Genomic DNA, 27,024 nt, shown 5'->3' on the forward strand with positions numbered 1-27,024 from the left:
TATTAATTAATTAAAATTAAATATTATTAATTAATTATCCAATTATTGTTTAATTAAAGAGTACAAAAGTATTTAACCCGCATTAGAAGTACCTTCATGCGTCTTCTCGAACTTGTATGTGTAATATTTAACAGCTCACAGAGGTATACATCTGGCTGACGGTCCAGTGGTTTGTGTTGCTAAATCTAAAAAGGATTCCTCAGTGGGAAAGCACAGGAAACATTTTTACATACAGTTTTACATATTTGTTTAATTGCTTGCCCAGGTTGCTGTGACAGTGTAGTAAAAAGTATAGATATAATAAGTTTAAAATATGATACCAGAATTTAATATTTATTTTTATTCTTTAAATGGACTCCTGTCCACGGATGCACCATCATGTGGGCCGGAACCACTGAACCCACCAGCAGAGGCAGAAACATTTCTGCCCATGGTAATCCTTCCTGGATTTTTTAAGAAGAGTAACATTTAAGTATTTAAGAGGTAAAGTAATCAACATGCAAATCACAATGTGAAAACAAATTAGATGATAATATGCAAGTCTATGACAATTAGCATCAGAACATGCCTCACAACTGCTTTATGGCCACACACAGTTCTTGCGTGCCCCGTTGCCCCTGACTGGTACAAAAACGTAACACCTGGCCCAAGGAGCCAAGCAGCAATGTCCACTATGAAATCAGAAGTGACGCTGTTGTAAAGGGACCAGGATCTGGGCTCCTGCTGCTTTCAGGTCAGAGCTGATCACATTCCCAGTCCCAGGGAATCTTTTACACTTCATGCTTGGTGTTTGTCCCTGCCTGTCCCTGCCGGTTCAACTGTTTGGGTGCTTGTCAAGCACTTTGTTGCATAGAGACAGGTGTATTTGAGCAAGGAAAACAAGCAAATGTGTGTGACATATCTAGGGACCGGACCACTATAATCAGAGGTCAGATTGAAATGTGTGTGAGATATCTAGGGATCGGACCACTATTATCAGGGATCAGGCTGAAATGTGTATGAGATGTCTAGGGATCGGACCAACTGTAATGGTGGTGAACCCGAGGGTGGAGAAGGATCCATAAGCAGGTGTAAAGATCTTGATTTTAATATAGAGAGAAACAATGAACAGAGGTCCCAAAGGGGACAACTCCGTAGGGTAGAGTCAAAAACCAGGCAGCGAGAGTCAAAAACCAGAGAAGACTAAGAGGGGCAGGCAGAGGTGAAATGGCTAGGCGTACGGGAGGATATCAAAAAGACAGAGCAAGGATCAGAAAATATCAATCAGAAAACACACAGGAACACGGCTTGGTAATGCTACTCAGAGAGGACGTGAGTTGTGCACAGAGTATTTAAGTAGGGCTTGTTGATAGTAAATTGAAGTCAGGTGTGACGGTCAGTACTCTGGCGATGGCGCCCTCTGACGGTCCCGGGTGTGATCGGCATTCCTGACACCACTATCATCAGGGATCAGACTGAAATGTGTGTGAGATGTCTAGGGATCGGACCACTATCATCAGGGATCAGACTGAAATGTGAAATTCTGTGGAGTGTAGTGGAGTGTAACTCTAGAGTTAGGATGGATGATGCGGGATCACTGACAGCTTCTGAGCTGTAAAAAACAGGTTTACTATCAGAATCTCAGCCGTAAAAAACAGGTTTACTATCAGAATCTCAGCCGTAAAAACAGGTTTACTGTCAGAATCTCAGCCGTAAAAAACAGGTTTACTCGCAGAATCTCAGCTGCTTGTGAGAGGTTGTCAGAGGTTCAGCAACAGGCCACAGCCACAGCACACAGATACAAACAGAAGCACAAATTCACCTTCAACTTAATGGCCTCTATTTTCACAGACACAGCTTGAGCTCAGAAATAAGACATGTCCACACAGCAGGTCTGCGTAGGTGTGGCAGAAATGTGGTGTGCTTTTCATGACCAGCACCGGAGCAGGGTGGCACAGCTACAATGAGATGTTTGGTTAGCCTGCAGTGACCCCGGCAGTGACCCAGGCAGTAGCAGGAGCATCAGGTGAGTAGACACCTTTGTGTGGCCAAAGCCACCTAAGTTGTCTGCTGTAAAATGCCAGCCTACCCCCACAAGTCCTGGGTCAGCCTGCACCTGTCAGGCGATCATCATCCAAGAACGGGAACATTGATTAGCACATTTGTGAACATCCATGAACACTGGTTGGCCTTTCACCATCATTCAGACAGCCCACTGCCAAAGTGCCTGGTTACTGCAGGTGTTTTGAGGAAGTGAGAGAGCTGGAAGAGTAGGAAGAGTTGAGAAGAGCTTAATCTCTGGTCTGCAGACCACATGGCAGATGTTCCACACCCTGCAGGCTGCAGAAAGGTCATCTTCATTAGTCCTGACTGATCAGCAATCAGCAGTCTGTAAGGATGATCGTCAATACTCTAGCACAGCACTGCAGGCCCTCCCATGATCGTGTGTGTGTGTGTGTGTGTGTGTGTGTGTGTGTGTGTGTGTGTGTGTGTGTGTGTGTGTGTGTGTGTGTGTTACAGAGAGAGAGAGAGAGAGAGAGAGAGAGAGTACACCCGAAAGTGAAAGAGAGCGATTGTAAAACAGCACCTCTCTCTACATGCTTTCCTCTTTAGATGAGCTGTTCATTACCACTCTCTCAACACCTTACTGGTATGGAACTGGTAATGCGTTTTGCTAAATGTGTTCCACAACATAATGCTGATTACCTCATTCAAACTGTAACATAACCTGGAAAATGATGTCTCTTTTCAGGAATGCAGGAACAGTGTCACAGCTGCCTGTCTGCATATACACAGAACCCTTACCAACCAACAGAACCCTACCAACCAACAGAACCCTACCAACTGACGGAGAACAGTGAAGTGCTTTGGGTAGGAAATGCCCCTGCTTCCTCCAGACAGGAACACACTCCTCATCAACACCACCTGCTTCACCATTTTCTCTAATCCTGTATTTCCCCATTTTATGTTCTTTAAATGTTGCTGCTAAACATCTTGGCCTAAATCCCACTCTCCCTTGTCTACCTCCATAACAATCATCACATGTTTCATGCTATAGATACAGATTTCTTTTTTTGGTACATGTGCTGTCTGATTGCACTACTCTTGTTCGCTAGATGTCCAATCCGTGTCCTTATCTCACACAGACTAAACTGGGACGATTCAGTCGAAATATAAATTGTTAACGAGAAGCACAACTAGGCTAATCTTGCTAACTCCATAAAGAACATAATCATAATAATGTAATAATCATAGAATGTGACCCGTTCAATGTCAACAGAATTCCAACCATCCTGGTCTCGTAAAGCACCTTTTAGAAACTGCAATGTTGTGATCGTGCTTTACAAGTTTATTCAATCTCACGCTAACATTAATTTAGAGAAATGGAGAGTTTTAAAAAACAAACTGGATAACATAAGCATGCAATCATTTTAAATGTTTGCCAAAGTTCCCTATTTCTAGTACAAAGTTGTAAGGTAACACTGAGAGAGGAATTTAGACTGTTGAGATTGTCTGTGGAAGACAATGAAAAAGCTGGACTAAAATCATCTTTAAATATTCTACATCTTTTCAAATGAGCACTGATTAACAGCATCCACTGGCACTCTGAAACTGTAGCTCCCGTCAGAAGATCCATCAGAGGTGATGTAGGTTGTGAATAAAACATGGTACACTGGGGAGGGGTAATATCTCAGCCCGGCTGGGGTAAAAATAGCCGTCTAATTGAAGAGACCATGTATTGTCAGTATAACCGTGACATTACTTCATTACTTCATGTCTGCACTCCCGTTCCACATTTAAACCCACCTGCTCAGGTGCTTAGACAACTGATCCTAAATGCCAAACGCAACACGTACCTTCTGCCTCCACGTACGTGAGTACCTTTGAGAAACAGTTTCCTGTGGATAAAACCTCAGAATGAGGTTCAAGATCAGTCAACACTAAAAACAGCATGGTCCAACCACCAATATTACTGTCCACCAGGGCTGTGACATCAGAGGAGCACCAGGAAGACTTGTGTCCGTCCTGCTGTAATGAACCTAATTCTGCTGATGCAGTTAGACTGAAGGGTTGGTGCTCAATTGAGTTGATGAGGGTGAACTCAACTCAGTCTGTAGCTGCAGCTCCTTCAGAAAGGGGCTGAATTAAAAGGGGCTCCTAAATACTTCAAACAAGCCAGGAGACCAGCTAGCCAGGGTACCAGTTAGCCAGGGTACCAGTTAGCCAGGGGACCAGTTAGCCAGGGGCTCAGCTTACCAGGGACTCAGTGTGCCAGGAGCTCAGTTAGCCAGGGGCTCAGCTAGCCAGGAGACCAGCTAGCCAGGGGCTCAGATAACATAGATGCCTCTGGGTGATGCTGGGTACCTGACTGCCCTATTCGTCATTTGCTACCCTAGCATTTGTAGAGGCAGGTCTACTCTGAGTACACTGCATGCATTTACTAGATCAGGCTAAGTTTGGAGTGTGTTTATTTTAGAGTTATTGTTTAGACAGGCTAAGACAGAACCAGTTTTGAGACTGGCAGCAAACGCACCTTATTTCTGCTTATTTCTGGACAGGCAGTGTGCTGTAGCCACGGTAACACACATGCTAGATCACGCCTTCCTAGCAGGTCATCAGGGACCTGAGCTATTGCCCTTTCTTGGCCCAGATTTACCAACACGAAGTTGTCAAACACACCGTTGCCATGTCAGCACATGAGCAATAACACCAGCACTGCCTTGTAAGATTGACATCTGTAATATACCAACTGTACCTGCTTTTATCTGGGGTGCACATCAAATGCTTATAATGCTTGGACACGCTTATATATAATACATAAGATTATATGTAATAATATGAAATAATATCATTTATATATATATATATATATATGTGTGTGTGTGTGTGTGTGTGTGTGTGTGTGTGTGTGTGTGTGTGTGTGTGTGTGTGTGTGTGTGTGTGTGTGCGCGAATTTGGTGGAGGGGGGGTTATGGTGTGGGGTTGTTTTTCAAGAGTTGGTCTCGGCCCCTTCGTTCCAATGAAAGGAACTCTTAATGCTTTAGCATGCCAAGAGATTTTGGGCAATTTCATACTCCCAACGCTGTGGGAACAGTTTGGGGATGGCCCCTTCCTCTTCCAACATGACCACGCACCAGTGCACAAATCAAGATCCATAAAGACATGGATGAGTGAGTTTGGTGTGGAAGAACTTGACTGGCCTGCACAGAATCCTGACCTCAACCCAACAGAACCCCCCCGGGATAAATTAGAGCGGAGACTGCCAGCCAGGACTTCTCATCCAACATCAGTGTCCAACCTCACAAATGCGCTTCTGGAAAATGGTCAGAAACCCTCTAAAACACACTCCTAAACCTTGTGGATAACCTTCCCAGAAGAGCTGGAGCTGTTATCACTGCAAAGAATGGGCCAACATCATTTTAAACCCTCTGGATTAAGAATGGGATGTCACTCAAGTTCATGTACGTGTGAAGGCGACTACTTTTGGCATTATAGTGTATGTTTATGTTTATGTTTGTATAGCTATTTATTATCTACTCATCTGCAAAACAGTTTAAAGCAGCTAATTTAAAAACGGTCGGCCTGTGTGTTCTGCCTTTGTGTACTTATATCAAGGGTCATAATTATATAAACATTATATAAAAATTGAGCATTATATAACAATTACATAACTATTTTCACTTACGTTTTGTAACTTACTATTATTTCACTTACATTCGCACCCAAAGAATCAGTCATGCATACCTGTGCACATAACGTTATAACAAGTGAGTCTATGAGAGGTTCTGTGATCTCCATCTGCCCATCTGCACGAACGCTGCCCATATGAGGAAGCCTGACCATGGCTGGAGTCTGTGGTTGACCGCCTGCACCTCCAGCTCAGCTCACTGAGAGATTACTGTCACATTTGCAGAAGACACAACATGCAACCATTCTTCTGAATTCCCAGATCATGGGTTGGTTAGGCAGAAAGCCTCAGCCAAAGACCACTATGAGACAGCGCTGACGGTGGTCCAAGTATTAACTCAGTGTTTACTGTGCAGTAGTTACAGCAAACCAGATACCTGAAAAGTCTGTGATATAATGTCCAAAGAAGGATCACATGTCCGCAGTCTTATAGGGATCCTGTTCACACTTCAGCATGGACCCCAAAGCCATACCTGAGAAACCCTCCCAATCCCCCTCCCAATCCCCCACCCAATCCCCTCCCAATCCCCCACCCAAACCCCCTCCCAATCCCCCACCCAATCCCCCACCCAATCCCCTCCCAATCCCCCACCCAAACCCCCTCCCAATCCCCCTCCCAATCCCCCACCCAATCCCCCACCCAATCCCCCTCCCAATCCCCCACCCAATCCCCTCCCAATCCCCCACCCAAACCCCCTCCCAATCCCCCTCCCAATCCCCCACCCAAACCCCCTCCCAATCCCCCACCCAATCCCCCACCCAATCCCCCTCCCAATCCCCCTCCCAATCCCCCACCCAATCCCCTCAAACACCCCCTTGATAAAAAGATTCTCATCCACAGTGAGGCCACGTTAATCTTGCGTTACCAGACCCGTGGGCATGCACCACTGTGACAAACGTCAGAGGAAATAACTAAAAAGAGCAATAACTGGAGTTAATTAACATTTGATGAAGAAGATCGGCAAGGCGCAATAATCTTCTGATTAAGTCACAGTGTCAAAGGCTGTGCTCAGGTTGGGTTTAATGCATGTGTGCTCCACCTTCCACCTCCACCTTCACTGGCCCGTCCCCCTGCACAACACAAACCTCCACCTTCACTGGCCCGTCGCCCTGCACAACACAAACCTCCACCCACACAGGCCAGGACTCTTACCCATATAACCCATACACCCATAGAACTATTATCATCATGACTAACAGCGAAACAAAAACTGACCTTAGATCAGCACTCAGAGGTAAGCAGCCACGCACGCTTGACCATTGCTGGCATTGTTTTGTAGCATTTGAACATGATAAGTGTTCCATTATATTTCTGCCTCAGTCTTCTCCATAAACTTCACTGGCTGCAGAACAGTTGTGGGTTAGGAGCGCCATCTTGTGGTAATTTTACAACTTCACACATAGAAATCACACATTCCAATAATGAACTGGACAAATAGATAAGGGTGGGGAATATGGCACTAAACTGTTAAATTATTATTTATCTTTATTAATGTTTATAGAACTATGCTGATTGTTCTTTATAGATATGTGCATATTAAAATATGCTTTTATAAATCAAACCTTTAGAATAAAGAAATGAAAGTACAACTATCATTATCACAATGAACAAAAAAATATTTACCCCTTAAAATCCTTTTGTGCTTTCCTGTGAGAACCTGACAAAAGAGAGCTGTCAAACCCTAGCAATGTTATTAGCATAATCACTAAAACACCATCTTAGCATTCAGTCAAAAACATCAATGGTAAAACTGGATTTAGGAGGCAAGACTGAACAGAAGTAAGACTGTAACAGAAGATTGTTAATATGCAGCAGAAAAAACCCAACGTGGGTTAAGAGGAGGTCACACTAACACTGGGAACTCAGTAAATGAGCTCTGGGTTGCACCCTTATGTGGGTCATTGAAACTGAAAACAGCACAGCAATGAGACACAATTATCTATTGTGTAAAAGGGCACTTCTTACCATAACAAGAGCAAGGAGTAGGTGGCTCTTATTAATATTTTCATCTTTCCTCACTTGTGCTTTGTTTACAATTATAATGAGCATGTTCATTAGACCAGACATGAACATGTAAATTGGTCTGATAAAATCATCTTGACCATGATCAAGGTCACCTCATCACTTGTCGTGGAAAAGCTCTACATATATATTCAGGTACTTCAGGTAGGATAGAACCAGAGACCAGAACAGGTCCGACCATGTCATAATGTTTCATTGCAGACCATAACCTGAGATAATGTTCCTCCTCATGTGTTCAGGTTTGTCCCTCTCCTGCCCTCGTGTGGTCGATGACGTGAATAGCAGGGACAGCAGCAGTGAAATGAGTTCCAGACCAAGCATGAAAATAACTGGTTCCAGTTTAACCACCGATCAGCTTGCTGGCAGGTGAGATATCATTAGTCACGCTGTTCAGGAGGACCTGGTGCTCTATGGGGGAAATCCGACACCACGTGGAAGATGCATTTAAAACAGATACTAACCTACTGTGCTTCGATCGTATGTCGGATGAGGCGAGACTCCTCATTAGACATGGGCCCATCACCATTACAGCCTTTTACAAGACTATGAGATGTCATTAGATAGAGAACCCAAGACTACGAAACTATAAAATATACATGACTAGGCTCTATCAATTACTGGACAGATCTACTACAGCATTCTTCCCCACAAAGCGAGGAGGAGACAGACAAGGATAATGCAAGCAGTCGAAAATCTTGAACAAACGTGGGGTTAGAGTAGCTTTGATAAGACGTGGCTATGAAATCAAGGCTCGGATTGCTCGGACAACTCGGACTGCGGACTGCAGCCTCGTCCGAACCCCGCAGCCTTTCCTCCACCCTCCCAACCTGGGACGTGATGACGGCTTGGAATAAAACAGTACAATTCATTGATTATGGAGCATATTATGATTATGATCTCTAAAGCAACAAGACTGCGCAGCAAATGCTAGTGTGTTTGGTGTGGTAAAGGTTGCCATGACAAAGACGACATCGACAGACCTGTGACCCATGGGTGCTGCCTATGCCATGTAAGATCCGCTATTACTCAAACGGGAAGTTATTTCCTTTGGTTTAAAGGGCGTATAATTAGATGATAATCAGACCAAACGGACCGCACTGATTTACCAAGTATTTATATTCACGCGCATATCTGATTTCTACTTTCTGGTCCGCGCCCCCTCTGCACCTCTGGGGTCTGAATGAATGATGAGATGGAGAGGTGCGTGGATTGTTTACTAAACTAATAACTCTCCTCACAAAATTACGCTTTTCATTGTTTGGTTAGTACTGCTTTGATTTAATAATGTGGTCTGCCTAGCTATAAGCTCTACACGATCTTTAATATAGTTATGTATCTAGTTTATATAATGTGTACATACTACATTGTGAGCGCAGTGAAGAGTTTTTATGCACGCGTCCTCAGGTGAGACGCTCGTGCCTGGAGGGAGACCACAGCTCAGTGAGTTAATCACGCGCCATCAGGGGACCACAGAGAACACGGTGCAACAACACCAGCGCTGTGGCCGTGCGGGACACGTGCACGAGCAACCCCAAAACGTCCAGAGAGACACACAGGGAATCGTGAGTCGCTCTCACGAGGCAATGCCTAGCATGTGGAAAATAGAAAAGTCATATTCACGAGTCCTAAAATTAAGCAAACACAGTAGCCTAATGCGCATGTCTAATCACTTAAAAAGTTTGTAATAAATCTGTTTGACTGACTTTGCTTTGGCTGCGCTCAGTAAACCCGGGAACACAAGACCGTAGTGTTTTATGTTTTGTTTTTGCTTGTTTGTTTTGTCTACGATGTGTCAAAACAACAAAACTTCCGCCACTTGCCTTCCTCTGTGATGGTAGATGCCCTCTGAACCTGCCGGGTGACCTTTCCGACGGGGTTTTTCACAACCTCAGTCTGGCTTTCCGCTGTATCCACGGCTCTGCTGTCGGACTCCTTTGGTTTGACAGTAACTGTTGCATTTTTTCTCCTCGCGAGCGTGGAAAAAATAGAACCCATGTGGCAAAACAGATCCTTAAAAAACTGATAACGTCATGAGAAATAACCCTAATATCAGCAAAAGCCCTCACCCGCCTCTTTCCCCAAATCTGTAACTAATGAGCGCAGCTCGCCCATGCAAACGCTGGCGCGGAAAATGCAGGCTCACCGGGCTCGCGAAGTGTAATTCTCAAGTCAGCCATAGGAGGTGCTGTACTACTGTTTGGGATCCTCGGAGAATTCACTAGGACAGTCTAAAATACTACGCATCGTTTCGGGGTTTTGTCCACTGTTAAATGTATGAACAGTTTAAAGTAGTTAAATGGGCCCACATTTCGTTGGTATGCTGTTTTGCCACTATTTCAATATATTTTTCCTATATTTAAAAAATCACATAATATTTCTCACTTTACATATATATAAGAGACTCCAGGTCCTCAAATATATGATAAAGTGTATTTTTATTGAACAAAATACATTCCACACATTCATATTTTAAAAGAAATACACACCCTGGAACTCATCCAAATACTATATCTACAGTACATAATTACCAGCAGAATTACCAAACAGTACAGAATTGCTAGTACAGTACAGAATAACCAAACAGTTTATTGGTCTTTTTTCAAAATATTTTAAATCTAATATAGGTGTCTGTTACATTTCCATTTTAGTTTGCAAGACAGCTGTAAGAAACAATGAACAAATGAAAACAATTAAATTATTTAAAATTATTCTGCACACTCAGAGTAAGTCCAACACATTACGAACTTAAGATGGAGTCCATTCATAAACGAGTCCTGGTATTTGAGTTCCATTATGGACATGCCAGTGTGCACATTTAGATCCAGGATCTCCCTGCAGTGACAGTGCAGCTGCGTGTCATGTCTCCAGAACACAGGAAGCACTCACTGCTTTGGCCAGCAGTTCAGTTAGAACCAGTGCACACACTGCACAGCCGGGACTGCACAGAGCTGCAGTGAGCTCCCTGTCACGTGTCTGAACCCCCAGACCTTCCAGACACGGTCACAAACACTTTGAAGGAGACGGAATAGCACAGCACATGAGACAGTAGAGTGGAATTCTGAAGTTTAAAACAGTCGTGCAAATGCCATCAGATAAAATCAACAAAAATACCAAAAGCAAGTTATAAAAATATGCACAAGCTTTTAAATGTACTTTGTGTTTTTGAGTTACAAAAACTCCAAGTTTTGTTCAAAATCTTACGGCCTACAATTAGCTGTAATTGCATAGATACCGATGAATGGTTTTGTTTAGCTATATAAAACTGATAAGTAATAATAATTAGTTTCCTGTGCAGCTTTCGAAGTTCTTTCATATGTGTGATGTTCCTCACAACTTTATGTGTTGCTTTCATAACAAAGGAAGACAAAGTGAGTATCCATGACAACACATGTGCTGTTTAAATCGAAACAGCTTTGGAAGGACTGGTGCATATGCGACTGCTGCCGTGTGAAGCAGCTCACACAAACCTGCGATCCAACCAGCCGGCCCATACACACGCTCCTGTAAGGTCCTATTTTTGCCTAATGTTACAGCGACGAGACCTGAAGAATCAGAACAATCTGAGAGTCGATGGAACATAGTGTTTCGTCCCATTGTGATGTCACGGCAAACAGAGAGGGCGGAGAAACCAGACTTGAACATCAGCATGCTAGCCATGCTAACGAGAGATGATCGCGAGAGGCCAAACGTTAAAACAGTCCTGGACAAAACACAGCTATGCTATTGCAATCATGCTACTGCAAAATGTTCTGTGCTCTATGATTTAATTTCTTAGTCCTGTTTAGATTAATTGTGTGGAGAAATGAAACAGATGTGAATGTTTAAGATAATTTCTTTAATTCTCTACCATATCCATTCAAATGAGTCAGTCCTACAGTCAAATTGCGTAAGGAAAACCCTGCCATGCTTTGCTCAGAGATCTTTAAGAAGAACGTAAGGACTCCGTGATGTCCTAACAACTTGGTCAACAGGCTGCCTCAGTCAAACAGAACTTCTAATCACCAATGTTGAAAAAAAGGTCATGAATACCTACCGGACAATAACAGTCTAATAGTTGCTTTATTGAGTTTTGGAATCACCATGGCAAATGTAAACCTCCATACATCCCTATTTGTAACTCTATTATTCTACCAGAATTAACCTAAAATGTCAATGAAAGAAACAAAATGTCTTTTACGCCATGCCTTTTGTTTTTACATGCTCTCATCCATGTCCTTCCCTACAAATACTTCATTAGAAATTTGCATATTCTATGTTAAATTACGCTGGTCAAATCAAAGCCATCTCAAATAATCTCTGGGGAAACACTGGAGGCTTAATCATCTACATAAAATTATGCAGAGGGAATTACCCAATTGCGTTCAGGTTCAGGCCATTGGCTTGTGTGCCGTGCTGTGGTCGGTAGCTTTTCAACTGCTCAAGGAAGCCTGGGTTAGGACAAGATGCTGGTCTCACGGACTTCACCAGAGAAAAGGCACCGTCAAATGTCTGGCCTTCCCTAGACATCAGGTATCCAATGACAACAGAAGCCGAACGAGAAACTCCGGCATTGCTGTGGACCAGGACTGCGCCTTTCTGTTAAGAGTGGAGCGGAAGTTCAGAGGTTAATTTGGCTCCATCCAAAAAGGAAAAACAAATGTAATAAGAAAGACAGTGGAAAAATGCACAAAACTGCATCAGCTCTGCATCTGCTCATCTTTCCTCTGTCCTGAAATATCGATTACACGTGTTTATGTACCTTAGATTCCTTCATGTAACAAATACTTTACTAATCACACACAATGGCAAAATTACAAGTTGTAAGGTGAGAGAATAAGAGGAGAGGGCAATGTGTTTTCATTAATTGCCCTCCGTACCATGAATTACGTAGGACATTAGTCACAAGCAGACAGCATACTCACCTTACAGTGGACTGGAAACTTATTTCCAGTAGCCATTGTAATGATAAACCCTTGCAAATTTGCCTCATGTGACAGTGTCAGGTTAAGAGGGACTGGTGCTACTATTTGGTAAAGAGGTTGTATGGCAAACCATGGTCCAGCAGTGATATGATCTTTCTACAAGGGGCTAAATTATGCATGCCGAAAACTCAGCATATTCATTATTCAAGTCTGGGTGCCTAACGTAAGAGCCGTTAACGAGCAGCGACCTGTACACACAGGCCAGGTTTAAAAACTAAACACAGGAAATTATCTACAAAAAAGGGGCTTATCCCAATAATAAAATTGGGGGTTTTGTGAAGTTTATGGCTGGACTCCTCAGCCCTTTATAAAGGATGTTAAACCTCCATAAAGTTCACTGGTCTATAGAACTATAACTAAGTGAAAGTGTTAATCTGCACAGGCAACCGTGTGTCCTGGTTTACCTCAGCTTTAGCTTGGTCGATGAACTGTGCGCACTCCTGGAGATGTGATATGATGTCAGTGTCAGGAAGATCCAGTATGCTCAGTGTTTTATAGATAAACAAATCTGGAAATGCATTTTCCACACCATATGCAACATTCAGGATGTGAGTGACCTGGAACCAAAATAAAAAAAAACATTCATTACAGTGTAAATAAACATGAACAAACCTACATTACACATACAGTATTGAAAAAAGGCAAACTGGCAAAACCAACTTGGATAACTAAAGTTATAATAGTAAGGGCGCCACCTTGTACTTCTTCAAAGTGCCAAAGTCGTAGGCAGCATCTTGTGAGCCTGTAATGTGATCAACAAAGGCACATATGGTGAATGGCTCAGCTTTCTGAAGTAGACGATATTAAGCTAATTGTCATAGTAATAAAGTATGTTAATAATAGTACTCCGTATATCCCCACCTTAAACATTCGTGATCTTTCAACATTTACAAAAGTGTATCAAAACGGACAAGACCGTGACATGATAACACCCTGATTTCGTAGTGTGTTGTTTAGACGCTTAGGTGAATGTTTAGGGTAAACCAGCTGATTGTGCTACTCACCAAGTAGTAAATAAGGTTTGACATATCCGACTCGGAGGTCCCACGCACTGTCCTGTATGTAACCACACGGTGTTTCAGGCTGTGCTGTGTCTTCTACCACATGGACAGTTGATCCTTTCCATGTTTCAATAATTCGCCTACCACTTAAACTTGTAACCCTGGTACATTGTTTTCGCAAATTGTTTTTAGAAAATGACTTAATTTCTTGTGCGAGAGACTGCATCACATTTGTGGTGTAGGTCACAAAAGCAGAATATTCAAACTCTGGTCTTTAGATATTGGCGGCGCGTTCGCCGTTAACTGCCGTTAACTACCGTTCCCGGGACCGTTAATGACCAGGTGCTTTTATTTCGCCTCGCTTACACACTGAGAACTGAGAGCGCCCGGTTACTAAGGAATAATCACACGGACATGATCACTCAGACATGATCACGCCAAGCAGCCGGAACAATACTGCCACCTAGAGGCCGCGTCCGCAACGACGCTCTTGAATTCATGGGCTCTTCCATAGCATGTCCACATTAGACTCCCTAACAAAAACGACATTTACTGTGGACTGGCTTGCATTTTTTTCCGTTAAAATATTCGAATTTCCGTAATTGTCAGCAAACATGTAGGTAAGAGTCGTGGCGTTTAAATAGCATCGACCGTGTAATTCAAAAGGCATGCGGAAATACAAAAAAAAACTTTTATCCTAGGGATCCTGGTCACGTGACCTGCGTCGGTGTTGCAGGAAGCAGCCTCGTTCTGAGAGTCGGGGCGACACCTAAAAAAAAAAAAAAAAAAAAAAAAAAAAGAGCAGCAGGCAGGGCGCGCGAGGGGGACACTGAGGAAACCGTCGACGCCGTTAGCCCGTAATATGGGCACATCTGAACACTAAACCACCACACGCTCGCTCCGTTTTGTCTCGTAAACACTACACGGGGACATTTCCGTCGTCCTTTTTTTATTTTTGAAGCGCGGTGAATCGGTCGTCATGTCGCGGGGTGTGTTACAGCCCAGCCAGCAGAAGCTGGCGGAGAAGCTGACGATCCTGAACGATCGGGGCGTCGGGATGCTCACGCGCATCTACAACATCAAGAAGGTAAGGACGGTTGATACCGCGCGCGCTCGGCCCGACGGCACTTCATAAAAAACGGTGTCCGTTTTAGTTCGGTGTGTGTGTGTGTGTGTGTGTGTGTGTGTGTGTGTGTGTGTGTGTGTGTGTGTGTGTGTGTGACGTGCGCTGCGGCCGCGGTTACACACGGGACGGACGGGAGCTCCGGTTTGGCGGAGGCCCGGACGTTAAACGGCGGGCAGCTAGCGCGTTAGCGCCGCTCCTCCGTTAAAACCCTCGCCGTACGAACGCCGTGATTCGGCCCGGTTCGACACTGGCGCTGCGTAGAAACTGTCAAATGAATCAGAGTTATTTAGCCACCCAGCTCACGGCGCTAGCCGGCCGCTCACGTCGGTCGTGTCTCCCGGGGGCCTCGACGCCGACGACGGGCAGCTGGACGGCGGGGTCGTTTACCGACGCGTCTCATAACGTCTTGTGTCGTGGCCGTCGTGTCGTGGCCGTCGTGATTCGTCTTCCTCCACGGCCAGTATTCCCGCACACGTCTGCTGGCCCCGAGCAGCAGTCGGATGTCCTGTCGTTACTGGAGGCGTATAGTCGCAGGTTAAAGGCTGTGGACGTGCACACTAGCGGCTGGGCTTAGTACTCGGCACTGCGGTGGTCAGACAAACGTCCGTGCATTTAGTTCTTCTTGACCCATCCTGTCTGAGTACACTACATCTCCGAGAATCAAGGTTTAAGGTAGCTGATGTCATTGTAAACGGGCTGATCTGGGTAGCTAACGTCGGCACACTGCTGCTCGCTTCATCTTCAGCATCATCGGACTATAATCAGTATAGTCCGGTAGATCTGCCCGAATAGTCCTGTTTAGATTCCTGTTTTATTGACCGACGGGACCTAAACAAGATCAGGTCAGCTAGCCTTCACAAAGTAAGGTTTGTAGAAGGAGGGCATGTAAAATGATCTTGTCTTGCCTGAATACTTTTACCCCATTGTGGTGGACCATTTTTCATCAGTATATTAAACATTTAAAATCAATCTTATTGTCTGTCCCAGAGAAGTTAATCCAGCAATATACTCATAGGCTGTCAATCTGCACTTTCAGGTTTAGAAATTCTTTTTGTAATGTTCCATAATTTACATAAATGATGTGTCCAGAAATCAGTGCACTTCACACTGTCAGACTTGTCATTTATGTTCTGTACATCACGTGTGTGACAGACAGACGAGGGAGGGGGGGGGGGGGTGATTTCCACTGTTTGACTGAATCTCACTGGGTCCAGTCCTGTCTGCTGCATATAGGGTTACTGGGCACATAAGGGGCAAGGCCTTCACGTCAGACTTGCCTTCCTCAAATGTACACACACACACACACACTTTTTTAATAAACCTTTCTCCTTGGTCTTTCATGTTATCTTGCATCCTCTTTGTCTGTCTGTCCATCTGTCTCTGTCTCTCTCTTGCTCTCGCTCTCTCTCTCTCTCTCTCTTTAATGAGGTCTAACCATTGCCACAGAGACTATGTGGGCGTGTCTGAGTGCAGTGTGTGTCTCCATGAAACTGGGTGGACGTGTCTTGAGTGCAGTGTGTGTCTCCATGTCCAATGTTCTCACACATCAGACCTTGGGTGTTATACCCAGCTACAGATGTCCTACCTCCCAGTAGCTTCTAACACTGGTGTTGCTTATATCCCATCTATTAACTGACATCTATTCAAAATGCAGCATAGGACAAACTAGGAACTAAATGAAGTGCTCCTCTGTTTAGCTGTAGATAATCAGTATTTCTCTCCTTCATAGTTAATAGTCTTTATTTATTTATTTATTTTTCATAGAGTAGGAACTCTACCGCATGCTTTTGGCAGCCCTGTTGCTTAGCAACTGGTAGGCATTGACATCAGCACTATAAAAGCTCTTTTTGTGATGTCTCAGAGTAAAAATTGTGAAGGAATGTCTCATGTTTGTTTGAAAAGGAATTTTCTACATGAGACTGCTATGCTAAAGAGGACTGATGTTTGTGCGGTATGGCAGTGCACCTTGTGATTCTCATCAGAAGGGTGCCTCGTTGTGCCCGTGTCCATGAGTTTGTGAGTTGTGTATGTTTGGAAGTGTTGGTTACCGGTTTCAGTAGGTTATCGTTTGCAAAACATGCCTAAGAGAAGAACATTGTCTCTTAGATTTTATGGGATTTTTTTTCCTCTGTTGACTATATTGTTTTCAACAAAAATATGGCCTTCTCCCTTTTATTCAGTGTTGTGTTCCAGACCGGAAATAAACAGGCTAACCAGCAAAATAAACAGGCTAGCCTGCAAAATTTGCAACAGGAAGTGTCGGCTGAGCGGAGCACTTCCGTGGAAACAGTGTCTCTCAAGACATCCTGTTTTATCTCAAAAACCAGTCAGTCCGAAGGCATAATTTCTCCCTGTGTCCAGCAGAGCAGCACAGAGTAGGCAGTTGGCATTCCCTATGTTGATGGGATAGCTGCTGCACATTTAGCCACCACACCCCCCAAACCTGTCCAGGTGTGTTGAGAGCTTCTATGTAGGAGTCCATCTTTCAGCCAAGCAGAATGCCATGTTTTGTGTATTCTGTAAGCTGGCCATAATGAATATGCAGTTTACGTAAAGTTGTCATATAGTGCAGAGTAGTGCTGGGCGATTTTCACGATTAATTCGGTTAATTCGAATTACAGTTTTAACGCGATTTTCAAAATGGTGTAATCGAGATTTTATACCTTTACATACAGACATTTTATCTTTTTAATAAAAAAATATCCGAAAATGCTACTCATTTCTGAAGTGACACGAACGCAAAAATTTGCCGTTTTTACCTTGTTTACGGCACTTCCTACAGACCAAAGCGCGCACAATTTCAAAACAAAGCAGCAGGCCAAAATGGAAGCAGCTAACACTCCGCCGAGGTCTGAGCTCGTACCAAAAAAAAGTGGAAATATCACTTCAGTCGTATGGAACTGGTACGGTTTTGAGGAGTCAGATATTGAACAAAACAATGTAATGTGTAGACTGTGTCGAAAGTCTGTTGCCACGAAATGTAGCAGCACAACAAATCTGTTCCAGCATCTACGACACAAACACCCTGTGGAGTGGGAGCAGTGCCTGAAACAACGCCATGAAACAGCAGGCTGCTCTTCAACTCCCAAGGCTCCCGCTAAAAGACAGCTAACGTTAGCCACTTCTTTTTCCAGGGCTGCACCGTATGACAAAAATTGCGACCGTTGGAAAGCAATAACAGATGCGGTGGCATTTCATATCGCAAAAGACATGATACCCATTTACTCCGTTGAGAAAGAGGGGTTCATTAGGTTGCTCCGAACGCTTGATCCAAGATATGAACTGCCTAGCCGCAAACATTTTGCGCAAATAGCATTGCCCCGGCTGTACACGGCTACACGCGAAAGAGTCGCAGAAAAGTTGGAGAAAGCATTGTTTTATGCTACCACGACAGATCTGTGGAGTAGTCGTACCATTCAGCCGTACATGAGTCTGACAGTTCACTACATCGACGAAGATTGGAAACTGCAAAGTGCCTGCCTGCAGACATGCTACTTCCCCGAGGACCATACGGGTGAAGTCATAAGTCAAGGACTGATAGACGCACTAGGTTCTTGGAATCTAAGTGAAGACAGACAATCCTGTATGACTACCGATAGTGGAACTAATATGGTCAAAGCTGTGAAGCTGAATGAGTGGAGCCATCTCCAGTGCTTCGGACACCGACTGCACAATGCCATTCGTAAGTTTTATGTCATGTATTTATTTTCTGCTATTCAGACACAAATTGGAATGCAACATTATTATGAAATTATAAGCCCAAAAATAAAAAAAAACAACTCTTTTGGTGTTCGATTGAATAAGTTTTTTAAAATTCTGTTTTTTATTGTTATATCAAAAGAACAAACAGTACATGCTGCTCATAATTAAAACACATTATGAAGGCTATTTGCATATATAACAAATATAGATAGCATGTGTTTGTTTACCAAAAGACACTCTTTATGTAAATTTTACTTACATGTGACTTGAGTTGCACAGCTATATCAAAGAATGGTACTGCTGATGTAAATTAATGATTTATTTAAAACAGATTTATTGAGTTTTTCATCTGCTTGGATATCAAAAAATGTTATGTTTCTATATTGTTGCTTTGTAGTTGAATTTTCTTTAAAACACTCTTCTTTGGCTTTTTAATTAAATAATTCAGTCATGAACAAAAATGACATCCCTAGACAATTTTCACAACTAATTTTTCCCTTTTGTTTCCTTTTTAACAGAAAATGGCTTGAAAGATCCAAGGGTTGACCGTGCAGTTGTGCTGTGCAAGAAAGTTGTAAGTGCATTTTCCTTCAGCTGGAAAAGAAGAAGAGACTTGGCTTCAGCACAGACTGAGCTTGGCCTACCCTCTCATCAGCTCATTACTGAGTCCCCAACCAGGTGGGGCTCTAGACAAAAAATGATCAACAGAGTTTTGGAGCAGGAGAAAGCCATAGCCAGAGTTCTGGGTTCGGATAAGAAATCCCGCCAGCTAGTGCCTACATGGCAAGACTTGGATGTATTGGAGTCAGTGAATAAGGCTGTAAGTCCACTACAAGAGTTCACTGATGCATTGTCAGGTGAAGCATATGTGAGCGTGTCTTACCTAAAACCAGTGCTCCATCTGTTTAACAACAGCATTCTACAGTCAAAAGAAGATGAGACTGAGCTCACAAAGCACATCAAAAGCACCACACTGCAGTACCTCAACAGTAAATACAGTGACCCTGCCACAGATGAACTTCTGTGCATTGCCTCACTTGTGGATCCCCGGTTCCGGACATCTTATATAGAGCAGGAGAAGGTGGAGCGAATCAAAGAGCGAGCTGTTACAGAGATGATGTCTCTACCAGCTGAGAAAAAGAAAGTTCAGTCTGACACCAGTGAACAGATGCAAGCAACAACAAAGCAGCTATGCACCCAGCAAGATGAAGATGAAGCTGTTCCTAAGAAGAAGTCCTTAGCAAGCTTCCTGAAGAAGACCATGCCACCATTATCTACTCCTCAGTCGCGAGAGGAGAACATCAGAGCTGAGCTGACAGCATACTTGATGTCCCCTGATGCAGATTCTGATACAGACCCACTTCACTGGTGGAAACTGCATGAAGCAAATTTCCCCAAACTAAGCCAACTTGCAAGGAAATACCTTTGTATACCTGCAACCAGTGCTCCTTCTGAGCGAGTTTTCAGTGCAGCTGGAAACATTGTAACATGCCAGAGGGCATCTCTCAAGCCTGAAACAGTTGATAGGCTTGTGTTTTTGTCAAGAAACCTTTAAAAAAATTGTTTTTATGTGGCCATTACATTTTTTTTTTTAGATTGATGGGAGATTCTTGTTATTGTTAAAAAAATCTTTTTTTAAAATATATATATATATATTACGTATATATATATATAATACGTTTGAATCTCTCGAAAATAAATTTAAAATAAATAAGTTTAAAAGCTCTTGATGGTGCTGTTGTACTATTTTGGCACATGTACATTTTAATTTTAAATAAAAACACAAAAGAATTAAGCGCTTTTTTTGTTGTTTTTTTGTCTAACCATACAAGAACTAATAAAATCGAAATCGTAATCGAAAATCGCTCATAAATGTTAAAAAAATCGAGATTTTTTTTCCCCCCAATATCGCCCAGCTCTAGTGCAGAGTGGCTTAATTCGTCACCTTACAAAATGATTGAGTATCTGAGAGGGCGTGCATGACACCTTGATGATTGCAGTACTGAGGTTTTGCATGTTTCCCGGTTGCTATAGCAAAGGAGAAGCAGAATACTGGGCCAGATCACTCCAGCCTGGGTGAAGAAGCCCTCATGAAGATGGCTGATGTATCAGTGGCCTTCCAGAAGCTCACTTTCCCATTGCTCTTTTTTTATGTCTCTGTGCCACCCCTTAACTCCACCCCCGGAGCCTTGCCGCTACTGTGGTCACCTCGGCATGAGTGATGGACAAACTCTCCCCGAGTTCTGCTTCCTCTGTGGAGGGTGTGATGGTGGGATTGAGAAGAATTTTTGTAGAAGTTTGCCTTAATCTTCTTGGAGCCAACCGAAAGTCACATGGCCTCACCGAACTCTTCTCACACCCCCACAGAGTTTTTGCCTCTGTGACAGTCAGAGCCACGATCTGCTTGGCCCTCCTGTACCCATCTGCTGATGGATTTCTTTGAGATCCAAGCTCAATATGGCTATCAAGAACATTTATTTAACATTTTTAGTTATCACTGTCACAAATGAGTCATATTGTAGTTTAATGTGAAAGAGTAACTTTCTGAAACAATTTCTGATTCTATAGTGCAGTAATGTAGTGTGATTATATGAAGCTTTTAATGCCAAAGCCAATATTATTGATTTAACATTGTTGTGCAGCCTCTGATGAATCCATTTTCATAACTAATGTATACTGTGAGACTGAGAAACTGAACCATGGTTTATTGTAAGTCGCCCAGAATGTTGTCTCCTTTACTAACCTGCCCTCGAGAAGGCAGTGACCCCTCTGCTGACAGCCTGTCTTCCTCAGGAGTCGGAGTTGAGGGATTTGGGGCGGAGTTGGTTGCACAAACGTTCATCACCAGTTGGAGAGCATTAGGGAGTCTTTTGTGTCAGGCTGCTGTGGTGCTGTTGTGGTTTCATTGTAGAGGAGCACACCAGACATTTTACTAGTTAACTAATATCAGCTCTAAGTATTTTTAAGCACATTTGTAGTTCAGATGAATTAAAATGGAGTTTTTGAATTTAAACTTACTGGTACCAAGAGTTAAACCAAAATAATTAAACCAAATCTTCAGTCCAAAGAACCTCTGATGCAGAGCAAACACATGTGCGCACACACACTTGTGATGAATCATTCATGAAGTTTTCAGTGTAGCTCACACCCCTAATTCTCTGCATGCAAAGTATTTTGTTCCATTTAATTTTAATTCTGTAACATTTTAATTTCTTCCCTTACAATTCTGCCACTGTGTGATCTCTCATCTTTTTCTGAGTCCACACTTCTTTCAGCATTGCTGTTGTCATTGTTGGTATTGTGCATATGTTGGCCATGGCCTTGTACTCTGGTTGATTTATTTCTTTATTTTACCTGCATGTCTTTTGACCGAATCACATTGTCCCCTGGTCTTTTCCCAAAGCCGTGGGTATGGAGTGCTACCTAGGACTGCCGTGTCCTGGTCGTGGAGAGGAGCACTGCATGGGTGTGAGTGTTTCGCTCTGGGAACAACGGCGTCTCCAGACTCAGTCTGACTCCAGTGGCCCCTGCAGAGTTCCTTAGACTCAGAACAGAAATGTGTGGAAGGAGGCGGCGCCTGTAGCAAAAAAACTCTTAGAGCCCACAGCTCGTTTGTTTTGGCGTAGATATGCATGGTAGAGATTGGAAAGTTGTTTTTTATGTGTAATTCTCTCTCTTTCTGTTACAATGCTTCCCCCCAGCAAGGACAAGTTTGGAAGGTTTGCACTGCTTTTCCACCTCCCCAGATCTTGTTTCCCCTCCCTCTCCAACCCCTTTCCCCATGCCCCACCCCTCTCCCATATGCCCCGCCCCTTCTGCCCCTCCCACTGCTTTTCCAGTCTCATGTGCCATGATTTCTCCGTATGCAACTCACATGCAGCGCTCTGGTGGGGAGAAACGCCTGTTCCCAAACTGCAATAGAATCAGGAGTCTTCTTTCTTTCTGTTTCTCTCTCTCTCTCTCTCTCTCTGTCTTTCTTCCTCTTCCTTCCCATCTTTTTTTGGTTATCTTTTTGTTTGTTGTATATTCTCCTTTCATCCTGATGCATGTACTTTCTGTTTGATCTTGTACTATTATTACATATGTATATATTTGGCTTTGTCTTTTCATTGTCTCTAGGTGTTTTGTGGTGTGCGTTCTGTTAGCTAACGCTAGCTGGTGGCAGACACAGGACTGTTGTATTGTACTGTGAGCTATGCAGGTGTACATAAGGACATCACGGCCGCATGACTATTACTCATCCTCATGAATATGTGTATTTTTATTGTTTATTTATTTCATTTTTTCACACTGCATATAATTGGCAGTACGACTGGATTAATCTGCATGGGTTTTACAGCCCCCTGCTACCATATACAGAAAGGGTTTTAAATACAAAGGGCTTACCGGTAGTCATAATACCATTGAAAACTGATCGGTTAATATAGGCAGAGGGGTTGGTAGGACAATTAAACTTAGTCAGCCAAATTCTGATATCACTGGCTTTTAGTAAAGCCAATTCATTGTGTAGCTTAGTGTTTTGAGTGTGTAAATCACCACTGTGGAGATTTGGCTTGTGGGTTGCAGGCTGTGTGTAGAGGGGCCCCCTGTCCCCTTCAGAGGGCCGGGGTGTGTGTTGGGCGTGTTCATGAGCCCAGGAGTGCCTTCCCAGGCACACACTCCACCTGCGGCTCAGTGCCCCATCAGGCACAGGTGCATGTCCAGAGTGTTGTTGAAGTAAGCATACACCCCGGCCTACATCAGGTGCACGCCCGCTAACCTGGTCCAGCTCCTCATCTCTGTAAGCCGCCCATCACTTACAGAGCAGCTGATCTGCCTGGCACCCCGCCGTCCCCACAGCTGAGCCCGCCCCTCCGCTGTCAGTCACGCACTCTTTCATGTGCTGTCTCTCTCTCTCTCTCTCTCTCTCTCGCTCTCTCTCTCGCTCTCTCTCTCTCTGCTTTCATACACTGCTGTATTAATAACTGCCTTATTTCCCTTCTCTCTTTCACTTTCCCCCTCTTTCACTCTCTCTCTCTCGCTCTATTCCCTCTCTCTCTCTTTCATTGCATTTTCTAGCTGTGTCTAAATCCCTGCATTTGTGCCTCATTGTTGCACCTGTCTCTGTTCTGTTGATTTCCTCTGCCCTCTGAACGTCAGCATCACCCCCATTTCTGCAGAGATGTCATATGAAGCGTGTGTGGTTTCAGCAGCTGTGTTTCTCTCTCTCTCTTTCTCTCTCTCCTCACTGCTGTTGTGTCCAGGCATGTGGGGATCCCAAGGCCAAGCCCTCCTACCTGGTGGACAAGAACCTGGAGTCGGCCGTCAAGTTCATTGTGAGAAAGTTCCCCGCTGTCGAAACCCGCAACAACAACGTAAGTGACTTGGCGATGCCGTCACCGGGATGACGCGCTGTGCTGCACAGCTGCTGTCAGAGGGCTGGGATGTGTTCGTGTTGTTGAACTTGAGCTGATGTCTAACTGTAAATCGTTGGACGTTCTTAGTCTTGTCTTTGAAAATGTGAAGATTTTGTCTTCATGAATTATTTTCTGCAAATAATAAAGATGATACATTTTTTACTGGACTGCCAAATACAGGGATGTCATTAATTGTCATTAATGATGACCACACTGACCAGTGCACACTGCAGTGTGTGATTACTTCCCCAGTATGAGCACCTGGAGCTTGCTGGGCGTAATGTCTGAGGGTAAGGGCTTCGCTCTAGGTGCCGTGACCTTTAGGCTTAAAGGTGGGTGTGTGGACGTTACTCCAGGTGCTACTGGCCTGTAGCCATGGACTGCTGACCCTGTTCTCCAACAGTAATGATCAATCTCAAAGTGTTGCTGCCAGATGCTTTTGGTGAGCGGATCAGTGGTGAGAAACGGAAACACCTCTGTCTCAACAAAGCATCTCCTTTCCCCAGCAACGCTGTTTGACAGAGAAGTGACGGGCTAGGAGTGGTGTTCACAGCTGAAATAGGTCTGCACTACAGACATGCTCAGTCATTATTGCACTTTACAGCAGTGGTACGAGTGTGACTGCCCTGCATGGCAGGTCTGGAGACCTGAATACGCAGACGTTAATGATTTTAACTCTGCTGCCTTAAATTGACATCTTTTCTCATTTGTCCTCATTTCATTTGTTTCAAATATGAAGTTATTGATTGGGCAACAGTCAGCTATCGTCTCTTTCTCAGAATGTAGAAGGAGGGCAGTCATGGCCTGGTGGTTAGGGAACTGGTCTTGTGACCGGAGGGTCGTGGGTTCGATCCCCAGACCTGAGGTCATGACTGAGGTGCCCCTGAGCAAGGCCCTTAACCCTCAATTGCTCACTTGTATAAAAATGAGATAAAAATGTAAGTCCCTCTGGATAAGGGCGTCTGCCAAATGCCATAAAGGTAAATGTATAGGTAGCATTAGAAAGCATTAGATGTAAAAAGAAATAAAATGGTGAAATCGAAAATGGTGACAAGGTGAGTGTAGATTTGCTAGACAGCCATTCACTGCAGCATTTTTTCACTGTGTAAGTGTGTATGGGATATAAATAAATAAGACCACATATCTGTTTAAAATCTCTGCTCAGAAGGAGTTTAAGTGCTGAGAAGACTGCCCCTGAAATGTAAAAATGAAATGTGCCATATTTTGTCAATTGTGATTTTTACACCCCAATCGAAATTTGTCCTCCGCTTTTAACCCATCTGTGCAGTCAGAACACACACACACACTAGTGATTACTAGGGGGCTGTGGATCACACGTGCCCAGAGCGGTGGGCAGCCCTAGCCCGGCGCCCGGGGAGCAGTTGGGGTTAGGTGCCTTGCTCAAGGACACCTCAGTCATGGCCTGTCTGGGAATCGAACCCACGACCCTCCGGTCACAAGTCCAGTTCCCTAACCGCCAGGCCATGACTGCCCCTGTTAGCCCCCGTTAGCTTCTGTCAGCCTCTGTCAGTCCCTCGTGTCACTCGTCTACGTCACACACATGTGAATGGGAGGCACTCCTTCACGTGAAAACAGCCTTCCGACACTCCACGGTGTTGCCGGCTGATTTACATATGACGCCCAGCTAACAATGATTCCTGCTAGCAAAATGGTGAGTAATAATTGGGAGTCCACTGTGAGAGGAATGTGAAGTCATGCTCTCGTGTAAAGCAAAGCAGAGCACCATTTTGTTGATTAATGGTGTAATGCCACGTTACAGGCCACAAAGCTGTGAATGTAAAAGCAAAAAATGTTTAGCTATCAAGGCCCTTGGAGTCAGATGTGGTTCATGAATAAACCTGTGACCTCTAGCTCAGCCCTGTGAGTGTCTTGAGCACTGAAAGCTTAATTTGCCTAATGTTAATTGCATTATATGTACAGCTAACCACTAAATGCAGCCACACACACACACACACACACACACACACACACACCCCACCTTGATGCATGTTGCATCTGAGAGTCTCTTCAGCTTCAGGGTTGCCATGGAGCTTAGACATTTCTCAGCATCAGACATCATTGTTCATGGATGTGGAGTCTGGTCGTCTGGTGCTGTAGTGGTATCTTGGAGTAACTGCAGGTGGGGGGGGTGGGATTGTGGTGTTTGGGAGCTGGTTTATACATGTGAAGACACGGGTGGCATTCACCTCCACCCCCACAGCAGGGCTGCCCCGTCTCCTGGCCTGAAGGCCTGTTCTGTAGATGTTTCAGTCTTTGAGTCTTCCAGGACTGGCTGTACCAGGTTCCTGCTGGTGAAGCCCCAGGTCAGTGAACACGCTGCATGTGTGTGCGTGTAGGAATGGTGAACGACAGGAATGTGGGCGTTTCCCCACAGACAAATACAAGACATTCACTTCACCTTCCAGCAGGGGGCAGCATTCTGCCACTGGGTCGGTCTGTTGGTGTTACCACACTTACAAGGCAGACCTGACACTGTAATGTAGCCACCAGCGTGTCTGAGAAAGGAAAAACAACATGTTTAGCTCTAAATGTAAGAGACTTAGGCGGCGTGTTTGGGGTGTTACGCACCCTGTGCTCAGTATTTGCAGTGTGCCACGTCTATGTGTGTGTGAGGGTGGCAGTGTTTTTGTTTTTTCATCTATTTGTTAATTTGCTGCGTTCACTGTAATAACCAATCACCATTCTTGTCTATTTAAAGTGTTTGTGTTTTTCAGATGCTGCTTTTTACTTTTCTTTCTTCTTTTTTTTTTAGCTTTAACTTCTGCTGTTTTTTTTATATTTATGTACACGTGTGTGTAAGAGCGTAAAGTGCTTGTGGAATGACGTTGAGCTGCTCGTGTTGATCTGTGCTTCCGAGTGTCCCTTTGTGTTTGTTTATATTGTTTCTGTGTTCTGTGTTCTACTTTTGTTTTGCATGCTTAACATGGCTATTTTGGGGATTGTTCTTTTGGTAAGTGTGGACGCCATCTGGAGTACGCTTCACTTTCAGCCTGCTCGTATCTCTGCGTAGTTTTAACCTTTCTGTTCTACTCACAAACATGGCAATAACTGGGAAACCAGAGTGGGCCAAAGGAACTTCAGAATATATACGGCGTCTAAACCATTGTTGGCATTGGTGTGGAATTGT

At 44.0% G+C, this 27,024-nt stretch overlaps 3 protein-coding genes across 5 annotated transcripts in view; 2 read left to right on the plus strand and 1 right to left on the minus strand.

The window, feature by feature from the left end:
• Nucleotides 1-10,151: 10,151 nt before the first annotated feature.
• dusp19a (dual specificity phosphatase 19a) lies at nucleotides 10,152-14,432 on the minus strand. Of its 3 annotated transcripts, XM_077002190.1 has the most exons (6): nucleotides 13,656-14,432; nucleotides 13,347-13,393; nucleotides 13,056-13,208; nucleotides 12,042-12,265; nucleotides 11,158-11,232; nucleotides 10,152-10,699 (listed from the first exon to the last, which is right to left on the minus strand). In XM_077002190.1, the coding sequence occupies exons 1-5, from the start codon at nucleotides 13,876-13,878 to the stop codon at nucleotides 11,202-11,204; spliced, it is 678 nt and encodes a 225-aa protein (XP_076858305.1). In that variant the 5' UTR covers nucleotides 13,879-14,432; the 3' UTR covers nucleotides 10,152-10,699; nucleotides 11,158-11,201. The 3 variants fall into 3 exon arrangements, with proteins under 3 accessions (XP_076858305.1, XP_076858303.1, XP_076858304.1); XM_077002188.1 differs by lacking the exon at nucleotides 11,158-11,232; XM_077002189.1 differs by having other exon boundaries at nucleotides 10,152-11,232.
• Nucleotides 14,433-14,459: 27 nt separating this feature from the next.
• nckap1 (NCK-associated protein 1) overlaps nucleotides 14,460-27,024 on the plus strand; it is a 34,902-nt gene continuing 22,337 nt past the window's right edge. Inside the window, 3 exon segments of the mRNA XM_077002185.1 lie at nucleotides 14,460-14,739; nucleotides 22,182-22,199; nucleotides 23,724-23,834. Coding sequence (XP_076858300.1) covers nucleotides 14,632-14,739; nucleotides 22,182-22,199; nucleotides 23,724-23,834 — 237 coding nt within the window. The 5' untranslated portion in view covers nucleotides 14,460-14,631.
• On the plus strand, nucleotides 15,973-20,062 carry LOC143511596 (E3 SUMO-protein ligase ZBED1-like). Its single transcript, XM_077001184.1, has 2 exons — nucleotides 15,973-18,460; nucleotides 18,999-20,062. Exons 1-2 carry the CDS (start codon nucleotides 17,488-17,490, stop codon nucleotides 20,033-20,035), a joined length of 2,010 nt encoding a protein of 669 aa, XP_076857299.1. The 5' UTR covers nucleotides 15,973-17,487; the 3' UTR covers nucleotides 20,036-20,062.

This window comes from Brachyhypopomus gauderio, chromosome 4 (assembly GCF_052324685.1).
Source record: "Brachyhypopomus gauderio isolate BG-103 chromosome 4, BGAUD_0.2, whole genome shotgun sequence".
Classification (NCBI taxonomy): domain Eukaryota; kingdom Metazoa; phylum Chordata; class Actinopteri; order Gymnotiformes; family Hypopomidae; genus Brachyhypopomus; species Brachyhypopomus gauderio.

What these genes read in the sequence shown, in the direction of transcription:
- dusp19a (XM_077002188.1), bottom strand. Translation starts at nt 13,878, where the DNA reads ATGCAGTCTCTCGCACAAGAAATTAAGTCATTTTCTAAAAACAATTTG. An exon ending in CAAACCTTATTTACTACTTG is followed by an intron (nt 13,394 to 13,655) that starts GTGAGTAGCACA and finishes ATCACATTACAG; the next exon opens with GCTCACAAGATGCTGCCTAC. An exon ending in TCGACCAAGCTAAAGCTGAG is followed by an intron (nt 12,266 to 13,055) that starts GTAAACCAGGAC and finishes CACTCTTAACAG; the next exon opens with AAAGGCGCAGTCCTGGTCCA.
- LOC143511596 (XM_077001184.1), top strand. Translation starts at nt 17,488, where the DNA reads ATGCTACTCATTTCTGAAGTGACACGAACGCAAAAATTTGCCGTTTTT. An exon ending in CCGACTGCACAATGCCATTC is followed by an intron (nt 18,461 to 18,998) that starts GTAAGTTTTATG and finishes CCTTTTTAACAG; the next exon opens with AAAATGGCTTGAAAGATCCA.